Raw genomic sequence first — 27,488 nt, forward strand, 5'->3', positions numbered from 1 at the left:
GAATTTTAGCTGTTTTAACCCAAGCTAATGTTCTAGAAAAAATCCTCTTTATTAATAAACCAGATGCTTTATTTTCTAAGAAGTCACGTATGAAATTACAAATGCTAAGTAAAAGAAATACAAAAGACAAAATCTGTTTAAAATGTTGGATCTGGCAAACTTTCCTGTTAGAGAAATGTCTAATAGAGGCTGGACTGGGCTTTTCCTAACTGGGTAAGAAAGATTGTTTGAGGGGAAAAAGTGAATTTGGAAACACAATTGAAAAGATTCCTGGGCACTGCTTCTTCAAAGGGTGTTTTCATTTAGTCCAGCATCACAAGTGAAACCTACTTTATACCTTGGAGCTGCTGTGGAAGTTACTGCATCTGTCTATGCAGGAATGCCTATTAGCAGCGGAGCTCATGTTCTGCCATGGTTTGCAACCAAGCACCACACATCTGCCTGCAGACCTTCCACTGCCCTGCACATCACGCCTGTCCAGGCAGCAGGTGTTAGTGACACATCTCCCACTCCTCCCAATGCCCACGTTCAGCCCGCACAGTACATTTCTGACAAATCTTCCTGAGGGCCTTCTAAGAGTTGAGACGTCAAATATATATGATTCCCCCCCCCCGCCCCCCCCCCCCCCGAAATCTCTTTTAAAAAGTTTAGAGTCTGGCACTGTGTTAGAGATAAATGGACTTCAGGTGAAACTGGTGATACCCAGCACTTCCCAGTGTCTGTCCATGAGAGAGGGGCCTCGTGGGTCCAGCTTTGTGCAGTGGAAAAGGATTTTTGTCCCCTGCTTGCTCTGCTGCTGAGCTTTGGGGAGCAGGGAGAGGAGAGGGCAGTTTGCAAGTATTTTAATTCTTCACCTCTTCTGATGCAAGAGCCGGCTTTGAGGGAGCAAAGGCAGGCACTGTATTTGCTGTTCTCACCCACTTTTCAGAGGCAGTGAGAGCACTCGAGAGTGCCACCTCCTCCCCATGTTGCCCTGCAGCAAGGACACCCCACCTGCCCTGTGTGCCACTGTGCCACCCTCTGCTTGCAGGGCTAGTGGTCCTGAGGGCTCTCCTCTGAGCACGGGGACAGCCGCCCAGGTGAGGCACACAGTGGGGCAGCTGATTTACCCACCACTGAGCTAGAGGACAGCTTTTCCACGTAAAGAAATCATGAGGCACATCAAGAGATGCTCCAGTACTGGCATCCTGCTGGGGGACTCTCGTCCTGAGGGCTGGCATCAGATCCAAGTTACAAGCGAGCAGGTTTCAGAGTTCAGGGGGATTAAACAATCTCTGCTGGCATTGCTGTGCGCTCCTTGACGGCATTTTCCAGAGCCTTCTGTCACCAACGAACAAAAGCTGGATCCAGGCAGTTGCCTGGTGCTCCCATCCACTTCAGCCAAACAGGCGTTTTGGGCTGGATGCCCCTGTAGCACAATGAGAACAATGGAAATTACAGCTGATTTACTAAGCAGCAATGCCTCTGAGCCAAATGGTTTCCATCTGAATATGAAGCAAATTTGCCAGCATGCTGGTGTAACGCATGCACGATCTCTTTGTCCCTTCTGTGCCTTTGTAGTCAAGTGTTTGCTAGAAAGTCCAGCATTAGATAAAAATCAGGAAGGGAGGGGTAGAAGTCACAACTTTAAAAAATAAATTTCGCTGGACGTTACTTAGTATGTAATAGTAGCTCAAAGTGTTGGGTAAATTAGAAGAATGCAAACCTGCTTTGTGCAGACTAGCCTAGGTGTGTGCATGTGTCCTAGGCTTGTTTCAGCAGGGGCAATGTGGAGTCCCCACGCCAGGAGTTGTAGGAGTTCTGTGGTTTCATTTCGAGTTAAAATGTTTGCTCCTGTGGCCTTTTGAAAAACCTGCTTGAAATCTGAAAGCGCTGTAACTCCTTTTTATGAAGCTGGTGCCAAAACCTCTGCAGCGAGGCCCCTGTGCTGTCAGTAGCACAGAGCCAGATAAAGTCCTTTTAAGGACTTAATTTTGTAGCCTGATAAAAATTTATGCTGTGGGCAGATTTGTGATAAAAAATGCATTTTGGGACAGTTAGGGGCATTTGAGAGGACAGCAGGGGTGGGGGAGGAGATGCATTCTTGACGAGCCTCTGAGTTCTCCAAAATCTGTTAGTCCTTCCCAGCCCCCGGATAGCCTGTGATTAGAAAGACACGATGATGGCTCGGGTCCACCTGCTCTTGAGCTGTGATTTCAGTACAACTTCTCTTAGAGAAGTGGGCACACAGAAGAAGTTAGGTGTCAGATCCTAACTGGTGGATGAGTGCCCATGAGAAACTGCGTTATTATGACGAAAGGGAGATGGTCCTAAAAGCAGTTCATTTGATTAGGATGTCATTACGTGAAAAACGAAGAGCACTTTTCCTTTACATGGAATGCTGAAGCTATTGCCAAAATCCAGCTTTCGGTCGCTGGTGCTGGTTGTATAATGATGACTGCTTTGTGTTTCTGAGGATTATAACCTCTTAGCTGAAAACAATGTCAGGAAGAGGTTCTTCAGTGTTGTTTGCTGTATGTGCAAACACTTTTACTTTCTCTGAGCTTTCTGTTAAATTGTCCAGCTGTGTCATTGTCAGATATGCACACATAACAGGTCAATGTAACCATTGCTTACTCAGATTCAGAGCGGTACACTGGGCCATACCTGCTGTTTTCTTTGCTTGAGTTTAGCTCCATGGCTAACATTATTTTGGATAATAATGTCTTTTTTTTGTGTACTTAACTGCTGAAGTGCCTGCTGCTAAAGAAATAGTTTCCTTTTCCTGATACATATTTTTCATGTCTCAGCTTATGCCTGTGGTATGAGATCATCCATCTTGTCACCTGAACATATTTAAGTGCGTTTTGGGACTAGTAATTCTTGCAGACTAGAGGTCTTACAAAGGCATAACAAAGAGCAGAAAGGAGAGGAGAGCTCTCATGGAGGCAGGAAGAGAGCAATTTTTTGTTTCGTTTGCTTAACTGTGAACAGTTGAATTAATTTGTACACTGTAGTCAAGTACAATCATTGTCATAACAGAAAAATTTTACAAGACTATTGAAGTGTCCACTCTTAGGTCATGCTTTGCACTGGGAGCTGTTCCCAAGTGGATCTCAAGTGCTTGAGGCCCTGGTTCTGTCCCCCACGTTGTATGGGGTACATGACAAACCTTTCTTTCCGCTCCCCATGCACAATGGCGCAATGTGATGGTGACAAAGCAGAATGTCCCAGCACCTGCCAGTGGTCTGTGGCAGCGTGAAACCCACTGGGCTTCCAGCAGCTTCTCCAACGTCTCTGTGTCTGCAGTTCTTCCCATTTTCAGGAAGATGAGAGTATAGCATGCTGCTCACAGCCTTTATTTCTGATCAGGATGATGGTGTTTTATATTCCTACACTTGGGATAAGAATCAGTTTGTGTGAAATATGAGACTAGAAAGTGGGTGACATAAAACAGTATGACAACCTGCTTGAAAATGCCTTTCTCTCGTTTTAAAAATAAGAAAATTATCCTTTGTAAATATAAACTGTAAATACACACGGAAAATGAAAGAGCCTGTGGCGCAGTGTGAGGGGGGAGTTAAACTGAGATTACAAGGCTTCACTGCACTCCTAACCTGAGATACGGCTTGGGTGGTGGCTTCTTCTGGATACTGGTACAACTCTGAAACTCAAAATATGCCATGTTTCAGCGAGGCTTAGAGGTTAAGAGTTACCATCCCAGTGTTACCAGTGGAAGAGAGGCAGCTTGCTCAAGGGCAAGCTCTGTGTCATGTCTCTCTCTTTCCTCCCCTCAGAACAGTGGATCAAGGAGAAAACTGTTTTACAGTGCCCCTTAGGAGGAAGCAAGGAGACATCACCCCAGGTATTTAAGTTTAGCCCAATGTGACGTTAGAATGTGTAAGAGGTAGAGATGGCAAAGCACGATAGTTAAACAATCAATATTTTATCGATCACTAAAAAGCACGTAACCACGTTGATGTACAGTCTGTGCTTTGCCTCACTTAAGCTACAGCTGAACTCTTCAAACCGGCCTCTCAGATGAAAATCAAATGTTTTGCATTGCCTCAGTGAAGTGGAAAAACAGGAGAAGAAGAGAAAGCTTAAATGAAAAGCTGCCTGTAAGATGAAATGAAACATTTTAGTTTGGGGAAATGAAGGGTTAGAGTTGCAAAGCAGAAGGAGGTGGCTATTAGATAAAACTGGGCTCACTTTCAGGTCCAGGAAGTTCATTTTTCTCATTGATTCGAGAAGATGAAGAGAATGGTAAAACTGCTATCCAGGGGGGCTTCTGGGATTAGGTGTTGTAGTCTCTCCGGCTGAGACTTTCTGTTTTGAACCAACGGCGAGGGTGTTTGCTAAAGCAGGAGCCAGAACGTGGGGATCCCACCTCCTGGTGAGGGCCTGCGTCTCCAGGCTGGAGCACCATTTCTGTCACCGGCCTGAGGGAAGCTGGGCGACCTCAGTTCCAACCTCTGCTTTTGAAAGCAGGAGGACTTCCTTCAGCCCTTCCTATTGGACTCGTTTCGCTTGTTTGGAAACACGACAGCCTGGCTCTGTAGCCTTGAAGACAGGATGCCCCGTTGTGTATGTATCTGAAGTGAAACGGCAGGGGAGACTGAGAGCAGCTCTCCCCAGAGTAACCTCAGCCATTCTGGCCTGTGTCTTTCTTGCAGCGAGCGGGCATCTCTTGTCACAGTTGCCTCGTCACAGTGCAAAGCTCTGGGGAGGGAGGGAAGCCGGGGAGAGCTTCCCTCACTGCGTCTCTGTGCACCTCGGAGTTTGAACGGAGTTTCTGTGCTGGCTGGGCAGCCCTGCCCCATAATGTGGTGACTGGAGCGTGCTCCTGAAAGGGGTGTTCAAATCCTGTTGGCAGAGGGGAAAAGGGAATTCGCTTTCAGCTGTCTATGGGTGCTCTCAGCTATTCAGGAAAAGGGAGACAACACCATGAGCGTGTAGTCCAAGAGTCAGATGCAAGCTCGTTTTTTCTAAACAAAATGTTTTAACAAAAGCAGTTGCAAATGCAGTCTGAATTTATGATGACTGAAATGGCATTTGGGGATGAATAAACCATTGTGAATACATACTGCCCATATCTGTATGCAACAGGGAGAGGTGTGATACAAATGAAGACTGGGCCAGAGGCAGCTTTTAGGCTTACATTTCATGATGCCAGGGAATCTTGAGTTTGTGGTTCCTACTGCTCCTGGTAATAGACATCGGCATGTAGAGGTTTTCAATATTCGGATTTAACTTTGTCATTTTTTTAATACACATGATCATAAATATTTTTAAAATGAGTGTTTCAGTCTACTTGTGAGGGAACAATGTGCTTGTGCTGAATTATCCTGGTTTTCCTCTTTTAGAGCAGTTGCTTTCTTCAGGAGAAATTTGAGAATGTTTTAAGTTCAGTGTGTTTGAAATCACAACTCTCTTGACAAATTGTATTCAGGATCTCTTATCTGGACCTTGTAAGGGTGAACCTTTACCAGTCATAACAGAAAGGGACATCTTACAAAAGTAACATTTCAAACTGCTCATAAATTTTTGTGTGGCTGACATCAGACATTGCAGTATGTGCTGGGCCTGTGATGTCTTCCCATGAAACAGGCCATTTTGCCTCATAGAATAGTGGCATTTTGCTCTGTGTGTGTGTGTGTGTGTATAAACTGAAAGCATAATACAACCCTAAGCGTTGCTGCTATGTAAATAATAAATAAAAATAATGGCATTGGTGATATTCAGAGGATTGAGGAATTGCTGTAAAACACTTGGAGATGTGTGAATGAAACGCACCGATAAGACAGAAAGCATCTACGTCTGTCAGTATTTGAATCTGTATTTGCCATGGGACCTAAGTGTCTGCTTTCACAGAATAAAAATACCTGAAACAAAATCAAGAAGTACAGCTCTAAAGGATTCTCTGTGAAGTTATTTGGAGCGATCTGTCAATTCTTGGCTATTTTAATTAGTTCACGTGTGCATTTACCACACAGGAGACAGCTATCAGTTTTGACACTTGACAAGGAAGACAGGGCCATCACTTACCACCAGCTGCAACTGGACTGTGGCAAACTGGTGGAGACCTGTTCCTAGGAACAGCTAGCTTAGAGGAGCTCCTTGTAATGAGAAGATCTGAGACAGCTCACTACAGTCAACTGTTTTCTTCCCTTCAAGGTTTTAAGCTCCTGGCTGTTAGTTAGGGCTGAAGAGATTTGACAGCTGCTTTGGGAAATAGCAAGCGATGTACTTTTTGTTGCTGTTTCTCATTCAGTTATTAACAGTTTGTTTCCTTCTCACATAATATTATCCAAGCAGTGCTCTGAACAGGGAAAGGACAGACTGGTTGAGTGGCACTGGGCTACCTAGTCTGGTAGAAGATTTCTTTTTTTATGCAGAGCTGCAGGTTAGTTTGTTTTTCTTCAATACTATAGCTGAACTTTAAGCCTGTTAACTCAGAGAGAGACACATGAAGAAGAGTTCATGCTATTATAGGCAATTTATGCAAGGAAATTTCAGCTGAGCTTAATGTAATTCTCAGTTTATAATTTCAAGAGCTGCACAAGCCTTGTACATCAGTGACACTGAGTGTTGTGTTTGTGTGGATTCATTTGTGAGTGGGCATTCAAAGGTAGCTGAATGACTCGTAAGCTCTTGGGACTGATGGTGCCTGATTTGAATATATTTGAAAATACATTTGATACCCTCTTGGAACGAAAAATACCTGTCAACCACTATAAGCCTAATGACAGAAAGCAGATAAATGAAAGCAGGAAAAAAAAGTGCATGAAAGAAAGACACTGGCTAAGAGGAAATTATCTTAAGGGCAAGCTAGTGTCTAAAATGTAATCACTGAAAATAAACTATACAATTTAACTATTATCTCAACACATCATTGCTTTCCTGAGCTCTACAACCTGTGCATCCGCTTCAGATCTCAAGTGAAATTGTCTCTTGAGTGGGGGGGGGGGGGGGGGGGGGGGGGGGGGGGGGGGGGGGGGGGGGGGGGGGGGGGGGGGGGGGGGGGGGGGGGGGGGGGGGGGGGGGGGGTGGGGGGGTGGGGGGGGGGGGGGGGGGGGGGGGGGGGGGGGGGGGGGGGGGGGGGGGGAATCCAAATCCTTGACTCACACAAATTGCCTAATTTCTTTCAGAAAACACTTGGTAAATGGCAGCAAGCCATGGGGAGCTTGGGGAAACAGACTCTGACTCTTGAGAAGGCACGTTGTACAGATCATATGACATTTTGTATAGTTCTAATTTAGGTGACAGAGAGGTAAGATCCTGCTGTGCCTTGGGCTCTCCTTAAAGCATTTTTTGAGGCAGAATTTTCTGCCAAGAATGAGGGTAGTATGTTGATCTGGAGTAGAAGATGAGTCTATATGGGCTGTTTGTGTGTCTGATGTGTGTACACAGATACAAAAGCTGCCTATGTGCTAAAAAAACGCAAAGAAAAAGGCAAAAAAAAGCCCCAAACATGAAAATATTTTTTTATAGGTGGTGCTGCTAGAAACTGCTGACATTTGGCAGGCAGGAAGGAAAAACATTCTTTTCTCCTCATTAACTACAAACAAGAAGTTCCTACAGAGCATTTCACGTTTTGACGGACATAGTAGTTCTCAAGTGGTACAACATTCCCCCACTCAGATCTGGCATAATTTCCGCAAAGCCCTTGCCTACATGTTAGGTATTTGCTTGTAACAGCTACTTTTCCTCTCAGAAATAATGAAGTTCTACTAGATCTTTAGCAATATGCATTTCAGTGTTTTTTCATATTATTCTTTTATTCTTTTTGTAAGTTAGTGAAGAAGGTTGCCAAATGAGCTATAGTGTACTGTAACTGTGAATGTCTATCCAAACTGTTGACCAGTGTCAATGATGTGGTTTTTAATTTTAATTGTGTGGTTGTCTAACTTTACTAATGACAATGTTTTAGAGCCTATTTGGGGGAATAGACATCTCCTGTTGCCTCAAAACTTGCTAGTAAGCCTGTTGTAGATCAGGCAGGTTTTGTCTATTATTTCCACTAATTGCCCTGGACATATAATTCTGTCTTATTTTCAGTAGTATTTTTGTAAAATCTTTTTCCTTTTCTTTCAACACTGGCCTAGCCTGTAAACATGAGTTAGGATGAGGAGTGTGACATAAAGCAGTAGAGCCTTGAGTTGTGCAGAACTTCTAAGTAAATGATAGTGACATGATTATACACTAATATTCAAGTCAGTATTTCTAGAATTTGTAATTAGGCTACAAAATATGCTGTCACAGAGAAGAGCTTCAGTACTGTTGAAGCCAATGGTGCTCATGACAGTTACAGTTAGCCCAGATGTTGTTCTGTATAGACTAAAAACCTTGTTAGGAGGTTTTTAGTCTATACAGAACATAGATACATACATGCATACATACATACATACATACAACATACATACATGCATCTGGAGAGCATGGGTGCTCATTAAATTATGAAGTTGTGTTTCTTCCAAGCACTTGTATATTAATGATCCAGTAGTGCACGGAAGTCTGATTTTTTTAAAAGTAAGCAGGTACTGCTCTATCTGAAGGGCAGGGTTGACTCTCCCCCCCCAGAGCAAAGACTTCTTGGAGATGCAAAAGGGCTGTGCCCATCCACATGTTGGGGCTCAGGCTGTGTGTGCCCAGGTATATACCTGAGGTTTCCTGATACCAGCACTCCTGATACCAGCAGTCCTTTGCAGCCCCACTGCCAGGACCTTCCAAATCTTAGTTTGAGTTTTCAGATTTTTACTCAAAACTAGAAATGTTTGGGAGTGCCCTGGAGGGATGTGACATTAACTGGGGAGAAACCTGTTCCTCTTCAGAAGGAGAAACCAAATTTTGCTGTTGTAGCCAGCAAATCTCGAGAAAACTTATTGTTATCTGCAGCATTATTGTAGACTTGTGCTTTTTTGTGTGGCCCCAAGTCCCATGCACAACTCATTTGCTGAAACCCAGGGTCAAAGCCAAACAACATGGGACTACAAACTGGGTAATTTGCATCAGCCTTTTAACAGGTGTGTGGACTTTGAGGATTGTGCCTTGAAACTTAAACTGCATAATGGGATCTGCACTCTCACCTGTCATAAATGTGACCTGTGTACTTACATACCTTCTCACACATCTACACCTCTACACACCAGAGGTGCAACTGAGACTAGCATTAAACCCAGGAATTGTCTGTGGTAATAGATAATGGATGTGAAACCCATTGTAGATTTTGGTGGGAAGCTTCATGAGCCTGCACTGTTGATCTATATTTTGTGAGAAGGTGGGACCAGTAATTCCCTTCTTTCTGACAAACCATCCCATGTAATTGCAAAAGACATAGTCTCATTTCTCCACCATTTTCCCTGACACCTGCTAATATGCTGCTATAGGGATTCTTCATCATTATAGTCTACGTTGATTGCATGCAGCTTTGGTTTCTTTGACATCAGTGTCAAAAGCATTTTTATTGTCAAGCCTTCTGTCTCTTTCCTTTTTTTTTTTTTCCTCTTGCTTTCTTCTTTAAAAAACAAAAAGAAAGAAAGATTGAATCCAATTTTCATCAGACTAACATCAGCCTGAAGATATTTTCATCAGTTCTGGGCAGATGCTAGATGGACTGCGTACTAATAAATGCCTTTTTGTGATTGTTTCACTCACACTTGAGTCCATTTTCTGTGAGCACCGTATGAAGTAATTTTAAGCTTTTAATTGTTTATGATATCTGGCGCTTCCAGACTCTGTGAATGTTTCTGTATCTGTGAAAGACAATTATTAAGCACCAGAAAAAACTGTTGCCATGCTACTTGCTGTTAATGCTGAGGAAGACCTGCCAAACCTTGCAGTATTTGTGCATGCTGTAGAGGTGGAAGGAAGGGGAGCTTGCGGAGCTAATAATAGCAGCAGCTGTGTGGCTAGGAGCCTCATAATTGTAACTCCATGATGACAGTCTGATTCAAAACATGATGAAATCCTTATTTCTATCTATTCCTGTGGGTCTTGGATCAGTTCTTACAAATCAAAGTTGAAAATAAGTTTGGATGGTTTTGCATAAGACCAAAAGATCCTTTCCTCTTCAGATGCAGGCAGGTCTTTTTTAGCATTTGACAGGATAAGGTTTTCAATTTATTCATAATGTGTTTTAAATGAAGCATCCCCTGATCTTTAAGACTGTCTCATGCAGTGTTGGCTCAGTGGTTGCATTTACAATCAGATAACAACAAGACCAGAATACGGTTGCTAATATGTTGGTTCTGCCTTGCCCTTCTGTTGGTTACCCTTGTGGGAGTGTGCAGAGTGTTAAAGAACATGACTTGCTACGGTTCGGCAGGCAGCATCATTCTAGTGCATTTTGTGGGCTATCAACAGTTCAGAGATGGTGAAACTCTTCAGTGAGCTGTTTGTTACAAGAGCAACTAGAGACAGTGGACTTCTGAATTCCTCACGTGCACCAAGTGGTCTTCCCTACTGTAACAAAACAACATGCCATTTTTAGCTGTTTCATTCAAACCCGGGCAAGTTCCAAAGCAATGTCAAATCTATGTAGTACTACACTCTAATGGCTCATTGGGTCCTGCCTCTCCCTATATGCAAGTGAAGGGTGCAATGGGAATAAACCTTTGTCTGAAATAGGTGAACAGCCTGCTGAGAAGTTTACGGCTCAAATCTTTGAGCCTTTATTATAGTTTCTTCTGATGTTTTTCCCTCTGGCACTTCTTCTATCACACTCATTTGGAATGTTTCCTCAGTAGTGATTGAGGCAGCAGTTCCAGATTTGGCCTATGTAATTATTTAGGGTTGCCTAGGGATGCCTAAGGAAGCAATAAGAACAAAGCTTTCCTATGTGGCAGTTTCTACAAATACTTTTGCAGCTTCCAACTAATTTTACCTCAGGAGATATCCTGAGCAGGATACCAGTTTTGTCTGTTTGGTAGCCCTCTATGGCTTTCTCTACCAAGTACTTGCCCAGTCTATTGAATCCGTGCAGACTTTTTGCATTCAGAGCATCCTTTATTAACATCTTAGACATGTCTAATATGTTCAGGTAAAGAACCATGAACTTGTCTTCGGTTTGTATGTGATTCCTTCTGCTGTCATTTGATGCTGTAGTTTTCATATTAGATAAGACACTGTATAATCAATCCCTGCCTACCCCTGTTCATGCCACGTCTGATTTTATATACGACTGTCATATTCTTCACTCACCTGCCCCCATCTTGTGTAAAGGAAGCAGGTGCTTAAATTACTGCCTCTGTATTTGCATCTGGTCAGATGAGAGCGCTGTTGTTGAGTGTGTCAGCTTTTTGTCTTGTTGCACGGCAGTCTTCAGTTTTAATGGCCAACTTAGCATAGGTTCTCTGAAATGTCTTTATGAAACAAAGTGAGTACCCCTGTGCCTGTTCCCCTCTTATTACTGCTCAGTAAAAACAACTTGGAGCTATGCTGGATAGTTCTACAGAAACATCAGCAAGTAGTGAGATGGGGAAAGCAGTGGGTAGCAGTGAGCCAGGAGAGGGAAACAGCTTGAAGACTCATTGTAGGATTAGTTGTTTTGCTTGACTTCTTAAAAGGAACCTTGTATTTAACTAAATGAACTACATATTCTAGCTCTGGGCAAGAGTGAGAATTTAAGCACTGAGCACTGCCTGTTAAAGATGCTGGAAGGTAGGAAATAATTCAAACATCTCCGAAGAGTTAAAATTGGAAAGCTTAGAGTTAAATTGAAAATTCTAAAAGTGTGAACTTTGCCTGTTTCATATCAATAAAACTATTGTCTAAATCCTTCACAGTAGTAACTGACTAGATGTAATACTTCTGCAGAGATTTTTAAACATAAGACTCTAGAATCAGTGTCTAAAAGTGAATTTTTAAGCGTCTGAGGGAGCAAGGAACAGAAACATCACTGATGTTGGACAAACTCAGTCTTGAAGCAAAAATTGCAGGAATCTTGATAAAAGATGTGATGATGGATTCTTTATTACTGTCAAACTGGATGTTTTTCTAAAAGATGCAATCTAGTTGTAACAAGATTCCCTTCAGGGAATGCCCCTTCAGAGCAATCTTATGTCCTGCCTTATGCTGGAGGTCACATTGCAGTCTGTTCTTCTGGTCTTACAATAAAGAAATTATGGAAGTCATATTCATGAAAAATGTCCATGTTGTGTTATTTAAATGGTGCTTGGGTTTCAGTGCTGAGCACAAGAAAATCCAAGTAACAGTTGCTGGGCACTCCACATTTGACAACCAAATAAGATATTTCAAGTATTCATTTATGTCCACCTAATTTTTTAATACTTTGGGGGAGAAATCTTGATCTTAATCTCTAAAGACATTGATTCTACAAATACAGCTTGAAAATTCTTTGAAGATTAAGAAGAGGCAGGGTCTTTCCCCAAAACTTACTAAAGACCTCACAACTAGTTAATACTGAGGAAAGGGAAACATGCTGAGTGTAACCCTGTCTTTCTTCCTTGGACACAGCTCATGCACGGGCAGGACTGTGGCCACAGGGTGTGTGCTCTCACAGGTCAGTGGGACGTACGGGTGCATGCCTGCACACGGACATGTCAATGCATTTCTTCACTCCTCTGAGTGCATTGTCCAAAAATAAAATTGTTATTGAGTCATCATAATGGCAGGCATCAGTTAAATATTTATATGATTGCAGCAATCTGTGTCTAACATAGCTATTTTTTGAGTTTTTGGCAAATCTAGGCTGATACCCCCACAATACTCACATTTCTGGTAGCTTGGGAGGCTTTCCTGTGGATCTACAAGATTCAGCACCTTTTTAATAAAAATGGAATTATGAAACGAGACTTGAGATTGGATGTGTGAACTATGCACTTTTAGGCCTGGTGTTTAAATTTCTTGTTATTTCATCTCAGCTCAGGTTCTTTGTCCATATTTTGGTCTTCACATACTGTTAAAATGCTCCCACTAGATTTGTTTCTGTGTGCTTAGGTCTCAAAGAGGATGATGTTATGGAGAACTACATAGCTTGTGAAGTAGAGGTCTCCTGTGTTTGTGTGGTGTGTAACACACAGTCTAGGAGATTTTGAGGGTACAAAGCACTATCCCTTCCCAGACAAAAATGAATGCTTGGAGAGAGAGATAAAGAGGAACTGCTCTAAAAACTATCTTTGGATCTTTGCCATAATATTTTGGGTTTAATTTTGATTAAGGTCCATGATTGTAGCCCTATCAAATTCCACATGAAAAATGCTGTGTAGGCTCAGACTTCTCTTCCTTATAACAAATGAAACCTATTTTCTTTCCCTTTGTATTCTTACTGGTTATAGGAGCAGGTGTACATACATCAACGTAACAACCACATTTTCTGAATACCTTGGATGCTGCTGAAGCTGTTTAACTACTTAAAAATTGCTTTTCCCTCAACTATTGTGAGAAAACAGTCCATTCGAAACAGTTATTTGTATTTTTATTTCTAAGGACTTGCACTTAATCGTAAAAAAGACAGCAACAAAAAAAAAATCCAAAATGCAGTTATGCAAAGTCTTTTCAGTTACTGCTGAGCTTTGCATAGTTATAACACTTATGCTTAATACATAAATATGGAGCTGTCTTGAGAAAATACGGCATTGGGGAGCTTGCAAAAAAGGAGACCAGCGACAGCTTTGTGTGGGCTTCCCAAAGACAAGTTGTTCTCTGACAGGTATTTATCCAGTGTCTTAGGAGTTAGTTAAAAGAAGCCAACCCAAGAGTCAGAGGCTGCGTCCTCTGGCAAATGTGCGTAAGTTTGATTTGCACCGTATGAGTGCAGCTTGTCACATAAATGTATGTGTATAAACATTCTTGAACAGGATGGGAGACCTGAGGATTGCATTTCTGCGTTCACGCAGGTGATTGCTGCTGTGGTGTGCTTGCCTTGTAGCTGGTGAAAGGCCTCATGTGGAAAATGGAAATTAGGGGTCTCATTAGTGTGGTAGCAGTTACCCATAGCAAAGGCAGTATTTATGTAATTGCTCCCTCCACATATGTTCCTGTTTCTGTTGCAGTCTGATCTCCTGAAGGTAGAGGAGTGGAGGTATGTTCAGGGCCCTGAGGCTGACCACCACACAGCGGGAAAGCTGATGGCAGCTCCTCCACAGCTGATGTACTTAGTAGCATCAACAGGGCTCATCTAGGCAGTGCAACGGAAAGCAGTGGCGGCTGTGGGGAGATAAGCACTACCGACAGCTTGTCTCTCAGTGTTCACCTTTTTGCATTTGCTAGTAAATTTGCTTCTCATGTACTCCAGCATGGAGACCACACTACCAGCTGCATGAGATGCAGTGGCTAGTACAAGTATGGGTTGGGCTAGGCTGTTAATAAGTTATTGCTTGAGACTTGCTCCATTGCCCTCTTGTATGTGTGGTGCCATAGCAGAGGCAGCTTCTGTCAAATAACTTACCCATTTATGTTACAAAAGCCAATCATTAAATAGTGAGAGGTACTCCAGTGCTTACCAGACAAGGTGCTGAGCAGGCTGCGTGGAGCAGGGGTTGCACTAGACAGGGAGTCTGTGAGGTAGCCCAGCCTCTACCTCTTTCAAGCACCCAAGTGCCTTCCCTCATGACCCCTGTGAGGGTGACCATTGTACCACCCAGTCATACGCCCCTTCTGAGCGTTTAAGGAAAACACACAGTCCAGATTCATAGGTCAGACTGGGACCGCTCACGTACAAAGACATGCTCGTGTACAAGTGAGCCCCGTTAACTGCATGACCATCTAGCACAGCGCCGTGCGGAATGTGGATGTCCACACCAGCGCCAAACATGCAGACTCTGGGAGAGGGAGGGCTTGGGGACACCGAATTTTGCAGAGACAAGTTGACCCGGCTTATAGCTGCCTTGGTTTGCTGGGGCTTTGTGCCACCAGAGCCAGCCTCAGCCCGCTGCTGGAATGACCCCCTGAGACCCTGCCTGGCATCCCTAGGCTCCAGCTGACTGCAGGGCAGCCGCTCTAACGCTGGGCTGACACTCTTCCTTCAATTAAAGCGGGGGACTGCCAGCGTGTGGGAAGCCATTAGCCTGGAGCATTGTATTGATTCTCCCTTCCCAGTGAGTAAGTGCTTTTCTTTCACTTCTAAGGATTACGCTGCTTTGTCCACTTTCTGCTGAGCTCACTGCAGACCGAGTTTCCTGGGGAAAAAAAAATACTGTCAAGAACCCTGTTTTCTTATTCTTATCTCACAATTAGTTTCCTAATTGGAGCTTGGAAATAAAATATCCTTCCTGCTAATTTTATTCTTTTGTATTTGGGAAACGCTGCCAAGTCTGACAAGTTCTTCCTTCCAAAAATGCAGTGTTAAGATGTTTTTTTCCTGCTTCACAATGACAAAACTGTCAAGAAGCATTGGAGTCAGGAGAAACATGCATTTTGTGTGTGCCAGTGAAGCAGTGCTTATTATGTTTAGTTTAATTTAAATCTGTCTGCAACAGAGGGATGGGTTTATTTACACATTTCCTAATAATGATTTGAATCTGAAAGTTATTTCTGCATTGGAATGTAAGGACTTTGAGTGGATTTTCCCCAAAGCAGCTAAAGAGATCAGGTATCAGCATTCAGTAGAAGCTGGGGGCTACATCTTTTATACTCTGTATTGAAAACTTCAGCTTAGGGGACTTCCCATTTTCAAACCAGAATACTTATTTGTTCTCCTTTAATACCACACTGGAGGTTTTTTGCTTGGAAAATACCAATACCAATACCAGTGTAAAACACATGGAGTTTTTGAAGAGAATGTGTTGCCATCAAGTCCAGGGAAGAAACATTGCCTGGCTGCACTTTGGGGTTGTGTGGGGGCACTGTGAAGCTTTCATCAGTACCTTGAGACCCTTGGGCTGCTCCACAGAGATCACTTAGCCTACAGGCTCAGGAAGATATAATTAGGAGGGTAGATGGAAAGTTAATGTTTCTGTGTCCAAAATGTCCCCCTTTCCATAGAAAGAAAGAAATAAATCAAGGCATGAAGCTCTTCAAGCTTCTGTAGTAATCAAGCCACAAACAGCTTCCAAACAAACACAAACACAAACACAAACAGTCTTGCAGAGCCCATTCCCCACTGTCCTTGTACCCTTGACTATGGGACTGACTTGAGCTTTGCCTCATCCCTAAACTGCAAGTTGCTTCCAGAAGAGGGTATGGGAAGGGAGGGAGGGCATGAAGCACTTTGCAAACTGCTGTTGGAGAGTCCAGAGTAGTCTCTGCTGCACTGACCCCATTAGCGGCCAAGCTGCACTAAAATAGTTATAATAAATCGCATGGCATGTAGTGAGCAAGCTCTGGGATGAGACTGATGTAAGACATGGGAATGGCTCTTTGCAATATTAGAAACCTGGTGCTAAACCATAGAGTCAGGAAAACAAATGTAAGTCACTTTTAACACAAAATATAACAAGTAACTTCCTGGGATCATTATATTTACAATGGTGCTGCCTTGCTGACCTCTCGGAACTGGAGAAATCTTTCCCTTCTTTTTTTTTTTTCCTTTCTGGTGTTATAAGACAGATGGTGCATGCTCTTAAATAATGAAATAAGCCACGTTCCACACAAGATAAGACACTTGACAATGTTGCTATAAATGTGCAGAGGTTGTGCATTTGTCAGTAAAAATAAATTCTTTCAAATAATTCTTTCTCTATAACTTTTCTCCCTTAATGATGTGCAGTTAATCACAGAGTGAAATCTTTTTCCCCCTGCAGATTGTGTTCCGGAAAATCAGCGATGTCAAACGTGAAGAAGAGGAGAGAATGAAGAGGAAGAACGAAGCACCTCTGATCTTACCCCCGGACCACCCCGTCCGCCGGCTGTTCCAGAGGTTCAGGCAGCAGAAGGAAGCGCGGCTCGCGGCAGAGAGGGGCAGAGATCCGGATGACCTGGACGTGGAGAAGGGGAACGTTTTAGGGGAGCACTCCTCCACCCGCTCGGTGGTCAAAGCCAGCGTTGTGACTGTACGGGAGAGTCCGGCGACCCCTGTGCCATACCAGTCCGCTTCAACATCTGGGGCATCTGACCAGGCAAAGCTGCAGGCCCCGACATCGGACTACGCAGGATGTAAAGCGTCAGGGGACTACCCCCGACGAAAAGGCTGGGCCAAATTCAGAGACGCCTGTGGGAAGGGTGAAGACTGGAACAAGGTCTCTAAAGCAGAGTCCATGGAGACTTTACCAGAGAGAACTAAAGCTTCAGGAGAAGCTACCCTGAAGAAGACAGACTCTTGCGATAGTGGCATTACGAAAAGTGACTTGCGCTTGGATAACGTTGGGGAGACAAGAAGCCCGCAGGACCGCAGCCCCGTCCTCACCGAGGTCAAGCATTCTTTTTATCCCATCCCAGAACAGACTCTTCAGGCCACCATGCTAGAAGTGAAACATGAGTTGAAAGAGGACATCAAGGCTTTAAACACAAAAATGACCAATATAGAAAAACAGCTTGCTGAGATACTTAGGATATTAACCTCAAGAAGAAGCTCCCAGTCGCCACAGGAGTTGTTTGAAATATCAAGGCCCCAGTCTCCAGAATCAGAAAAAGACATGTTTGGAGCTAGCTGAGGTGTTTATTTTTAAAAACCAACCAACCAACCAACAGCCCCCCTAATATTTTAAATTTAATCTTTCTTGAAAACGAGTGAGGGACCAGTTCATTAAGCATGTTCCCTGTGTCTAAAAAGGTACGGTAACAGGAATTGCAACCTCATGTCAAGATGGCAGCTGACTCTGAAGCCTTTTTGACAGCAAGGGTACAGTTTCTAAAGTTTTTCTTTTCTCCATTGGTGCCCATTCCCCCCTGCTCCCCCTGTCTCCCTCGGGATGTTGGAATAAGAATCCTGACAGCAGCAGCCGTCCCCATGAGCCCCAGGTGACCTCTGAGGTTTTTGGAGCATGCCTTATGTCATTAGCTTGGGTTTTGCCTATATGAGTATATGAATAAGCACTTGCCAGGGTGCTTACATTTTCAGCGTTGGGGGGGGGGGGGGGTGTTCGCTGCTGCTGTCACTGTCTCAGTCACCTGTACAGCATGTTAAATGTCACAGTATATTTTCATATATCTGTAATAATGCACAGAGCAGTAGGAGACATATATTTCATTTCAGTCGAATGTGTGCTACTCGGTACTGAAGTTATTTTTGGGCAGTCAAGGAAGGGCTAAAAAGATGAAAAAAGTTGTACTTTTTAATTGCAAACTGATATATTGCTAAAGCAATTATATTTAGCAACATCCTCAACAATAGCCACAGTATTTCAGGTCTGTTAATAAATGGGATCTTCCACATTCTCGTTCACTGAGTCAAGGATACTGATTTTCAAAAACTTAACTTCTGTCTCAGATGTCTTTGAATATTTGTTACCTTTGCTTTTAATTCCAGCCACTGGAGGACAGAGGGTTGAGCGTGCAGCATACCTGAGCACAGCCTGCTGCACAACGTATTGTGAACATCAATAACAGGTCATGCAGATTTGCCTCCCCATGAAAATATACTGTGGCATTTATGTCCTGGTTTTGCTATGAATCTGCTCTTTTAATTCTTGTTAAATAATTATTCAGAAGTTTCTGGTTTGATAATGTTCATTGTAGCCAAAGGCTTTCACAGAACTTTTAAAGATTTTAGATTGTGGCATTTTCCTCTACATCCAGATGTATTGTTCCTGATCTAATCTATCTAGTAAGCAAATGGATAGTAGAGGTAGAAATACAGTGCTTACTGTATACAAGTGCTATTGTAGCAAGGAAACAAAAAGATCTGCTTCTTAAAGAAGGAGATGTTTCCAAAACTTATATTTTCCTAACTTTTTTTGGAGGAAGATTGAAGCACTTTACCAAAACTACTCTTCATTATTCATTAGATAGGGTAGCATAGCTGGTTATCATGCCTTGGGTTATCACCTTGGGATATAGGTGTATATTCAGAGTATATTCTCTCCACTGATCCGGTATGTTCACTATTTAACAGTAGGTTAGAGCTCAGAAGCATGGTGCAATACTTTTTTGGGTTTTCATTTTTAATGGCAATAGGTCTTAACACAGTGTGGCAGTAGTTAAGTCTCATTCTTTTTCCATGCTACTAAGTCATTTACAAAAAACCACATGATTTTTGGGGGAAGATTTTTGTTCATGTTAAGTAAGGAAGAAGCAAGGAAAATGACCCATTTGAAAGGATTTCTGCTGGCCTGATGCTTGCACAGTGCAATGCAGAACTGTGTCAGACATCCCTGGGGAAGTGTGAGGTCCACTGATGAACCGGCACAGTGGTGAGGCCGTGCTGTGCAAAGCTACCAGCTCAGATCTTGAAGTCAGTATATTTGTTTGTATCTGTTCCTGCAGTAACTGCCCTTGCTCTCAAAGATGCTGATTATTCTGAGCGCAGCACCACCATTTCCAGGTCCAGAGGCAGCTGGTTTAGGATTTGCTTTCAAGGGTCTTGGTTTGATATAGAAGTGCCCACAGATTGTGAATTCTTACCCAAGGACTGAAATATTCCCAGGAAACAGCTATTGGGATCAAATCTGTAGGTTACCTTTTCCGTCCCACAAGAAAAGGCAGTAGGGAGGTGACTTGCTCTGAAACCGAGGTGCCATTTCCTTAATTTATTTCTGCTTCCATGTTTAGGATTTTCCAGTGGTAACTGGTGTCTTTTACAGTTGCACGCTGCAGACATGCAGTACCGAGGAAGGCTCTCTTTGACCAAAGTCACACTGTGTGTTTGGTGCTTTAATCACCGTAAGTGGCAACAGTTACCTGTAATAGCTATGGCGTGATTGCCATAAGAAATCCATACATCAGTGGTTTCAGTTAGAAACCGTTGAATGATTTTTTTCTTTCTAGTCTCCTCAGTCAGTAAATTCATTGGATAATGAAATTATGCCTAAGTAGAACACAGGTGTACTGATATACAAGGATTTATAATTGATGCCCAAAAGTTCCAGCAAGTTTTTAGAGATTGGCTTGGAGCCAATTTCCTAATCCAGGCAAATTCCTCATCAGTGTTACGTTCCTGATACTAGGTTTTCTTTGTAAAATTTTTGAAAGGCTGAAAGTCTTGCTGAACTTAGGAAACATTTTGTGAAAGTGTCACTCATTTACCTGCAATTGGATAAACACGGAAATTAGCTTATCCAAGGTGGGTGAGGGAGGAACTGCTTATAACCTTCAAAGTGTGTGCCTAGTATCTCCAGAATTGCAGTGCAGACATAGAATTAAATGTGCAGTTGCAGGTTACCTGGCCCTTTGTTGCTGATACGGAGTTGAAGTATCTCAGTGGTATTTTTATGTGCCCTCAGGGATATGTTAAAGGTTATTCGGCAGGGTCAGCGCTAGAAGCCCCATAATTAGCCACACTTGTGAATAAAGGAAGACAAGTCCCCATCTGCTGGGGGTACTTCTCGCGTAGCCTGACGTTCAGTACGATACTGTACTCCTGCACACCCCGTATGACAATGGGTGGGTGCAGCACAGAGTCCTTTTTTAAGGCTTTTATGAGGCTCTTATAATGACCTATAAAGCCATTTATAATCCATTTGTAAAGCCTTCAAAGATTGTAATATACTCCTGAATTATGCTTAAAATTTAATGTCTTTAAAGATTATGGCCAAATTTGATTTTGTTATGGTCATGAAACTCCAGAGAAACTGCTCCTTACGATGACACCTTCAGGGTGACTGCTCCAGGTCAGCACTGACAGTGGTCAATGTCATTCAGATTTGCAGAGCTGTAACTGAGATTAGACCCATTTTATTATGATGTTATGAACTGGCAGGCACTAAAACTAGTTGTAGGAGACTGCATCATCCCTCAGTAACCTGTATATGTTGTAAGAGAATTTGAAAAACATATACTATCTAGAATGAACTTTGGTCTTTGGATTCCCTGGGCTACTGAGTGGTTAAAATGAGCAAAACCTTGCCTGCTATGGGACTAGTCACTCCTTTGAACCTCGGACTAATTTGGACCTGTGCTGTGGTGCCCATGGTCTGCCAACGCAGCACTTGTGCTTTAGAGAGCGGTTGAAAGCATCAGTGTTACAAATCTGTCTTTCTCCATTGAGCCTTACACTTAGATGCCTACGGCTGGATGGTGTGCATACCCACTGTAATTGTTACTTGTTCTTTCACTTTATTTGTCAGCTTTTCCTTTTTCTTTTGTTTCTCTCTACATGTTGGCTAAGCCTTTTCACTTAAATTATTTTCCAGCTTAGAAATGAATGATCTCTGAACATGAGACTCTGCCCCTTAACAAGCAAATGCTTGTACATACTATAAGAAAAAAAGAAAAAACAAAAAGCCTCAGTTTTAACTGTGTTCTGGCATAGTGCTTCTGCTATTTAACAACCTGCTAAATAACCGCGTTAATCTAAAAGAGATGGTGTGTTGCATTTTTACTATATGATGGAATTAGATTTCAGGCAAAAGAAGATAGTTGAGTGAAAGAGCCCGGGTTATGATTTGGTAAAATGGGAACTTCTGAAAATTCATGCTTAAACTGTTAGAAAGAATACCAATATGCAGCACGGGATTAAAAAAGCAAAACCCAACCCTATACCCTACCATGTTCAGATACATTTACTTCTGCCTGGTATTACATGTGTACTTTTAAAAACACCATTCTTGTTTTAAATCTCTTTCACAGCGCTGCCCTGAATCCCAGCGAACACCCTGTTTAACAGCTTCGAAGGTGATGTTCTGTTTCTACAGTACTTCACTTTAATGAACCGAACAAGATATTTACTGTGAATATCTGGTGATATATTTTCAATCACTCTTAACCAGTCTGTGAAAGAATTGAATACATAATTTGTCTTTACTATATAAACAGCAATGTGTATGATTACACTTGTGCAGATGCGTGTACATACACACATATATATAATATCTCTGTATAGATAAGTCTATGGATTGCGTTTCTGTTACGTAGAAGCACGTCCCTCATTTAATGATTCCAGTTCAAGAAGGGAGCCTAAATCTTCCCAGTAGACATCCACCGAATGTCCTAGTTAGTATCTTGTTTGTTAACTGTTGAACTTTTAAGGCCATGACTTTTGGTTTCTCTAGTTGGCCTCAACTTTATACTGTTAGTCTGGCGAGTATTGTGACTGAGAAGATCTGGCAAGCATTGTGATAGTCAGGAAACAGAAATACATGTGAAACTGGAAAAACGCTGTATCATAGTTGGTGGGAATAAGGCTCATAAGCCACTATTTGTTCCTCACAGTATCTCTGAAGCTAAGCTGCCCTGGTAGTGCTTCTCATGGCTTTTCCTGCAAGAGAGATGATGGAATAAATGGATTTCTTTTTCCTGGTACCAGGGTCTGTCTCAAAGGTACCGAGCCTATCCTTCTCATGGGCAGAGTTAACACATGGTTGCTGCACCTCTGCTTTCTTGTCCTGATGTTAGGTGGTAAAAAGCATCTTCTACTGAATTCTTCATTTCAACATAGTCTCCTGTGGGTGTATTCGCAATAACAAAGTCTGTGTTTCAGCTGCACTTCTGATTCATTAAGACAAACCTCTCAGAGAGAGTCCCGCACAGGGGAAGCTCCAGAAATTTGAGGTGAGGCACAGTAGGATACTGTATCTTCCAATCGGACATAGTTTTGACCACATTGTTGTGGCAAGCATTGAGTCAATTAAATAAAAATAAAGCTTTTTGCAATAAGATATATCCAACATTTAGCCTTAAGACCCTTTCATAAGTGATATAATTCAAACTGTGATTCCATTCTCCTTCCTTCGTAATGTTCTGTAGTATTTACAGTGTTGCCTAAAGATGAAGCACTTTGATTAGCTTTCTAAATCTAATGGAAATCACTTGCTGGTAATCACATCTCTTTCTCCACTTATTGCCTTCTTATTAGGATAATGAATTACTCCAATAGCCCTCTCCCCTCACGAAACAAAGAGACATAACTATTGTCTAAACACTTTTGTATATCAGGGAGCCAACCCGTCATATTGCGAAAGTGTTTCAAAGATTTTTTTTTTACAGTTCGACAAAGCTAATGTGAATTTACCTGCAACTGTAATTTGTTTCAAGCTGATCGTTGAGTGTTGTGTAAACATATTTGATGTGTAATCCCAGAACATCTCTGTAACTGGATCTAAATGCCTAGTGTTAACAAAACAGTTTGGGGTTTTCACTAACTGTTCTGAAAGGCTCATGGTTTTTTTTTCTTCTTCCCACTGAATCTGTGACCACTAACATAGAAAAAGAATCATTTTAGCTGTAGAAGAAAGAAGTTCAATAATCTTGTATCAGGATGAACTGCTATATAAAGAAATACCAAGTTTTCTAATGAATGTGTTATATTATTGTACCTACATACAATCAATATTTGTACATCTGTTGGAGACCTGTCTGCGTTTCAATATTTAGCCACCACTGCATGGACACTTTATTGATATGCAGTTAATGCAGTTGCTTTGGCGCTTTTCAATGTACTTCACTTGTTTTTATCCTTTCAGAAATCCACCAAATACTCTTGGTTCTTTTTCTTTGCATTTGTCACTTTGTTCAATGAAGCATGACTAGAAAAAAGAGAACGAGTAGATACTATTTTTGTGGTCAGCAAAGCAGCTGCCAGTAGATAAGACAGTGTGTGTATGTATGTATACACACTGTCTGGGATTGTTTCAGTTACAAATGCAGCCACCTACATTAACAATATCCCTATTCAACATTTTTAAACAAGCACAAATAATATTTGTAAAAAAAAAGTTTAATTTTATTTATTATAGTAATAAAATATTTTATACATTACATTAGTTGCTTTGGTGTGCTTTTCTATGTGTTGAATATGTGCTTATAAGATCAACGAGGAGGTTTTAAGTAACTCTCTAGAACTTCTGGCTAGACATTTTGTTGCTGCTGTTTTGTATCTTGAGTGCTATCAGTAGAGAAGTTTGATATTACTGTTTTGGTTGTAAACAATTCCGGTTGTTTCCTCAGATTTCTGTCTGCTGTGTATCAGTACAGTCAGGATTTACACTTCCAGGGCACTGTAAACTGAACTCCGGTGTTTTGTAAAGTGAATATCCTGGCACCCCAGGCAGCGTCCTGCACTGTGGACTCCAGTCTGGGCCAGGTGTTTGCTGAGCAGGAACAAGATCACCAGAGGACTGGCTGTGATCTGTCTGAAATGATCGTTTGATAACCTGAGGGTACACGTGTCTGTCGTCGGTCTGTTTTAGACTGTGTTCACTACTGCAGTATCTGAGAACTATTACGAAACTTCTGGAAACCAGAGTACTAGAGATGGAACAGGCTTATGCTGTCCTGTCATCTGCTGCAGAAGAAGGTGAACTTACCACAGACCCACATGAAGACAAAACCAACAGGAATGAAGCCCCTAGTAGCGTGTCGCCTGCCAGTGACACTACTGCAACAGACAGCAATGAGTATTATTTTGTTGGCTACCTCGGCGAAGAAATCGATAACCAAAGGTGACGGGGAGATCCTTTCAGGTCAGGACAGGCATACATGACAGGATCATGCACTGCAGCTGTTCCTGCAGGCCAGCAGCCACTCTGCATGTATAAACAAAGTTTTAGTCTTCAGGATGTCAGCCTGGACCCCGTGAGCTTCGCACCCATTTTTGTGGTTCATTCTCCATCCTCTTGCTTGAGGGTCTAGTGAATGTGCCTGCTACCTGTATTCAGACACTTCATGGGATTCTGAATCTCATCTTCAAAAGAACAGCAATAAAGCATAAGCTTTCAGACTGCACAGCTGAGGCTAAACTGTACTGAAAGCAGCCAGGGAACACAATGAGGAGCTATTTTTAACACCATTTCTGCATCCACTGTAGTATGTGGTGTGACAGGATCTCCAGTTGCTAGCATTGTTTCACTGGCCAGAATGAAAATCCAGCTTTCTTTTTCCTAATGTTATACAGTGTTCCCTGTACTTACTAGAAAAGGGTAAATTACCATAGTGAAGGCATGTACTTGGCGGGGGGGGGGGGGGGGTTTAAGGTCTCTAGAGGTGGTTCTTCTCATTTTCTGAACTCTCCGTTATTGCCTTTGCTCTGCCTTTTCCTGCATTCTTAGCAGCCTCCCTGGTTGTACTGCAAGCTTAAATCAGTACAAAGAGGGATAGCATTGCCCACACAACGTGCCCCGTCCCAGCTTCCCCCCCCCCCTTGTCAGCCCCCCAGCATTTCAAGCCAAGGGTTATTAACTGCGGCACTTTTTGCCCAGCTTTGTGTGCCCCATTGCAAAGCTCGTGTTCCACCTGCTGGCCCGTCAGGCCTGGGCTCAGCCGAGCAGCGAGCAGCCCCCTGGCCCACCTGTGCCAGCCCCCGCTGCTCATTCACTGCACCTGGGAGCATGTTCAGAGCAGGGAACTAAGGGTTCCTAGACCACGGGGTGTGCGCTGCAGCTTCCGACTTCTCTCAGCAATAGCTGCAGGTGTTGCTGCTTCTGTTTTGTTATCAGTTAGTGTGCAAAGGGTAGCACCTACAAGATCCCTGAAGGTGTGTAGCCTTGGGGTTGGAGCCCGTGTAACGCTGTACAGCCTCCTCAGGGCTGTAAAGGAGCCCCTTGCTGGTAGTACCGTCTGGCAGAGGGCCGGACCCCATGGAGCCTTCCTCGTCTCTACGCTGCCGTGTGTGTGGCAGCTGCTGGGGACCCCTCCCAGGGATGTGGGGGCTTTACCTGGCTGGGTCTGCGGCCCCGGGGCACTTGGCTGCAGGGACAGCAACAACAACTCCTGGAGCGGTCTGCGGTGCGTCGGCTTGCAGGGAGGTGAGCGTTGCTTACGCAGTTGTGAATTTTGCATTTGGTAACGGGCGTTCTTTAATTGTCCGGTGGTGCATTTTAGTATCTCTGTTGAGGTGAGAAGCACTCAGGCTCTAATGCTTTTTTGCATTGCAGCAAGTATAACCAGCATAAACCAGCTCTTCTGTGCTGTGGGAACCTGTGGGACTGAATGTAGCAAATTTACCCCTTCTCGCACATGTGTGCAATAGCAGTGTCTTTTATTTGCCCCCCTCCATCACTAAAGGAACATCAAAACTGTTCCTGTTCAGTGCGTGCCAGCAATGCGTCTGCCTGGCGTGGGAGGATGCTTGGGACAGCCCACCAAAACGTGGGGGAGCGATGAGGCTAGCGCCTGTCTGCGCCCTCGCTTTGGGAGAGATGGCCGCTACGCTCCAACCTGCCCGCCCGCGGCCGGCACTGAGACTTGAGGAGATCTTGGCTGATGAGCTGCTTTCCATGCTCGCCTTGTGCTCCACTGAGGTTGGGTGGTTAGTAAGGCTGCCTGTCCAACCAACTGGAAAATGCTGAGAAGGATGCAGTGTTGCTATGGTATTTACTACTGCCAGTGGTGTGAGGGGTTTAATTGCAACAGGCATATAGCATATAAAGAATATCAGCAAATACAAATATTTTTCACAGAGAAAAATGCATTTTTGCTCCTTTCATTCTAACTCACCACAACCTCAGTGACAGTATGTGGAAGCTGGGGGGAACAACCTGTCCTGTTCTTGAAAGGCAGAGTAAGTAAAAACCTGTGAGAGGTCCAAAAGCGGCATTAGAGCAACTGAACTCCTAACGTGTCTGTCAGAAGCGGATACGGAGACACTTTGCTTTTGAGACAACACGCTTTTGTTGTTCTCCAAAGGGTTTCTTTTATTTTTGTTGAGTTTTTTTTAAGCTTTGTTCACTTTTAGAGTTTTCCTTGAACATATTTCTGTTCAGGCGGATGAGGAATGAGGCAATGGTACTTTGGCTTTGCTGTTAAAGTCTGCCTGGGGGGACGCGCAGCCCCTGCGAATGTCACTCCAGTTTGTATGTGCAAATCTGAGGGGGACGTGCTTTAGTACAGGTATTTGCCTCCACATCCCCCATTCTCCTAGATGAAATACAGAACTCGAGGAGAAAGTAACTGTGCTGGAATATCTATTACATGTGTGGATTTCCTATAAAAGGAGGACTATGGCCTCTTCAGCAGGGGCTGCCACGGGGGGGAAACGCTAAGCAGTGGTAGCACACCGAGTGCGGTATTAAACCTGGGAGCTACTGTGTGCTCAGTAATGGGACCAAGACAGCTCAACAAGAAATGGTTCCCTGCAAGCAGTGGCTTACAGTGAACAGAAATACAGATTGCTTTCAAACCTTTCCGGCAATCTTTTTTGGAGAGTTTTACAGTTAAGCAGAAGGTATTTTAGAAGAACTAACAATAACAGGAAAATTTATTGAACATTCTCAGCTGTGGTGTGAGGATAGGAAAGAGAGCTAAGATAATCCATATGTAGCCCCAAGTCAAAATAAAGTATTTGTTTTGGTTTTCCTTTAGAATGATAACACTGCACATGCAACCACATTGAACCTGGCTATTGGAAGTGTGGAGACAGAAATACAAACTACAGCAGTTCAGCTGAAAGCTAAATTGAAAAAAGCATCCTTTAGGAAAGTGTGCAGAAATTGTGCATATGAACTACTGCATGAAATTACAGTTTTGGCCACAGGAATTGTAAATAGCTCTGGAAAAAGGGGGTGGGCATGTCTCATTTG

At 43.1% G+C, this 27,488-nt stretch overlaps 1 protein-coding gene across 1 annotated transcript in view; it reads left to right on the forward strand.

Moving 5' to 3' along the window:
• Positions 1 to 23,712, forward strand: part of KCNH1 (potassium voltage-gated channel subfamily H member 1) — a 186,556-nt gene extending 162,844 nt beyond the window's left edge. The window contains exon 11 of the mRNA XM_030035700.2: positions 16,683 to 23,712. Within this exon, the coding sequence (XP_029891560.1) occupies positions 16,683 to 17,531 (849 nt within the window). The 3' untranslated portion in view covers positions 17,532 to 23,712. The remainder of the gene's footprint in view (positions 1 to 16,682) is intronic.
• Positions 23,713 to 27,488: the final 3,776 nt, after the last annotated feature.

Source organism: Aquila chrysaetos, chromosome 13 (assembly GCF_900496995.4).
Source record: "Aquila chrysaetos chrysaetos chromosome 13, bAquChr1.4, whole genome shotgun sequence".
In the NCBI taxonomy this organism is placed as follows: Eukaryota; Metazoa; Chordata; class Aves; order Accipitriformes; family Accipitridae; genus Aquila; species Aquila chrysaetos.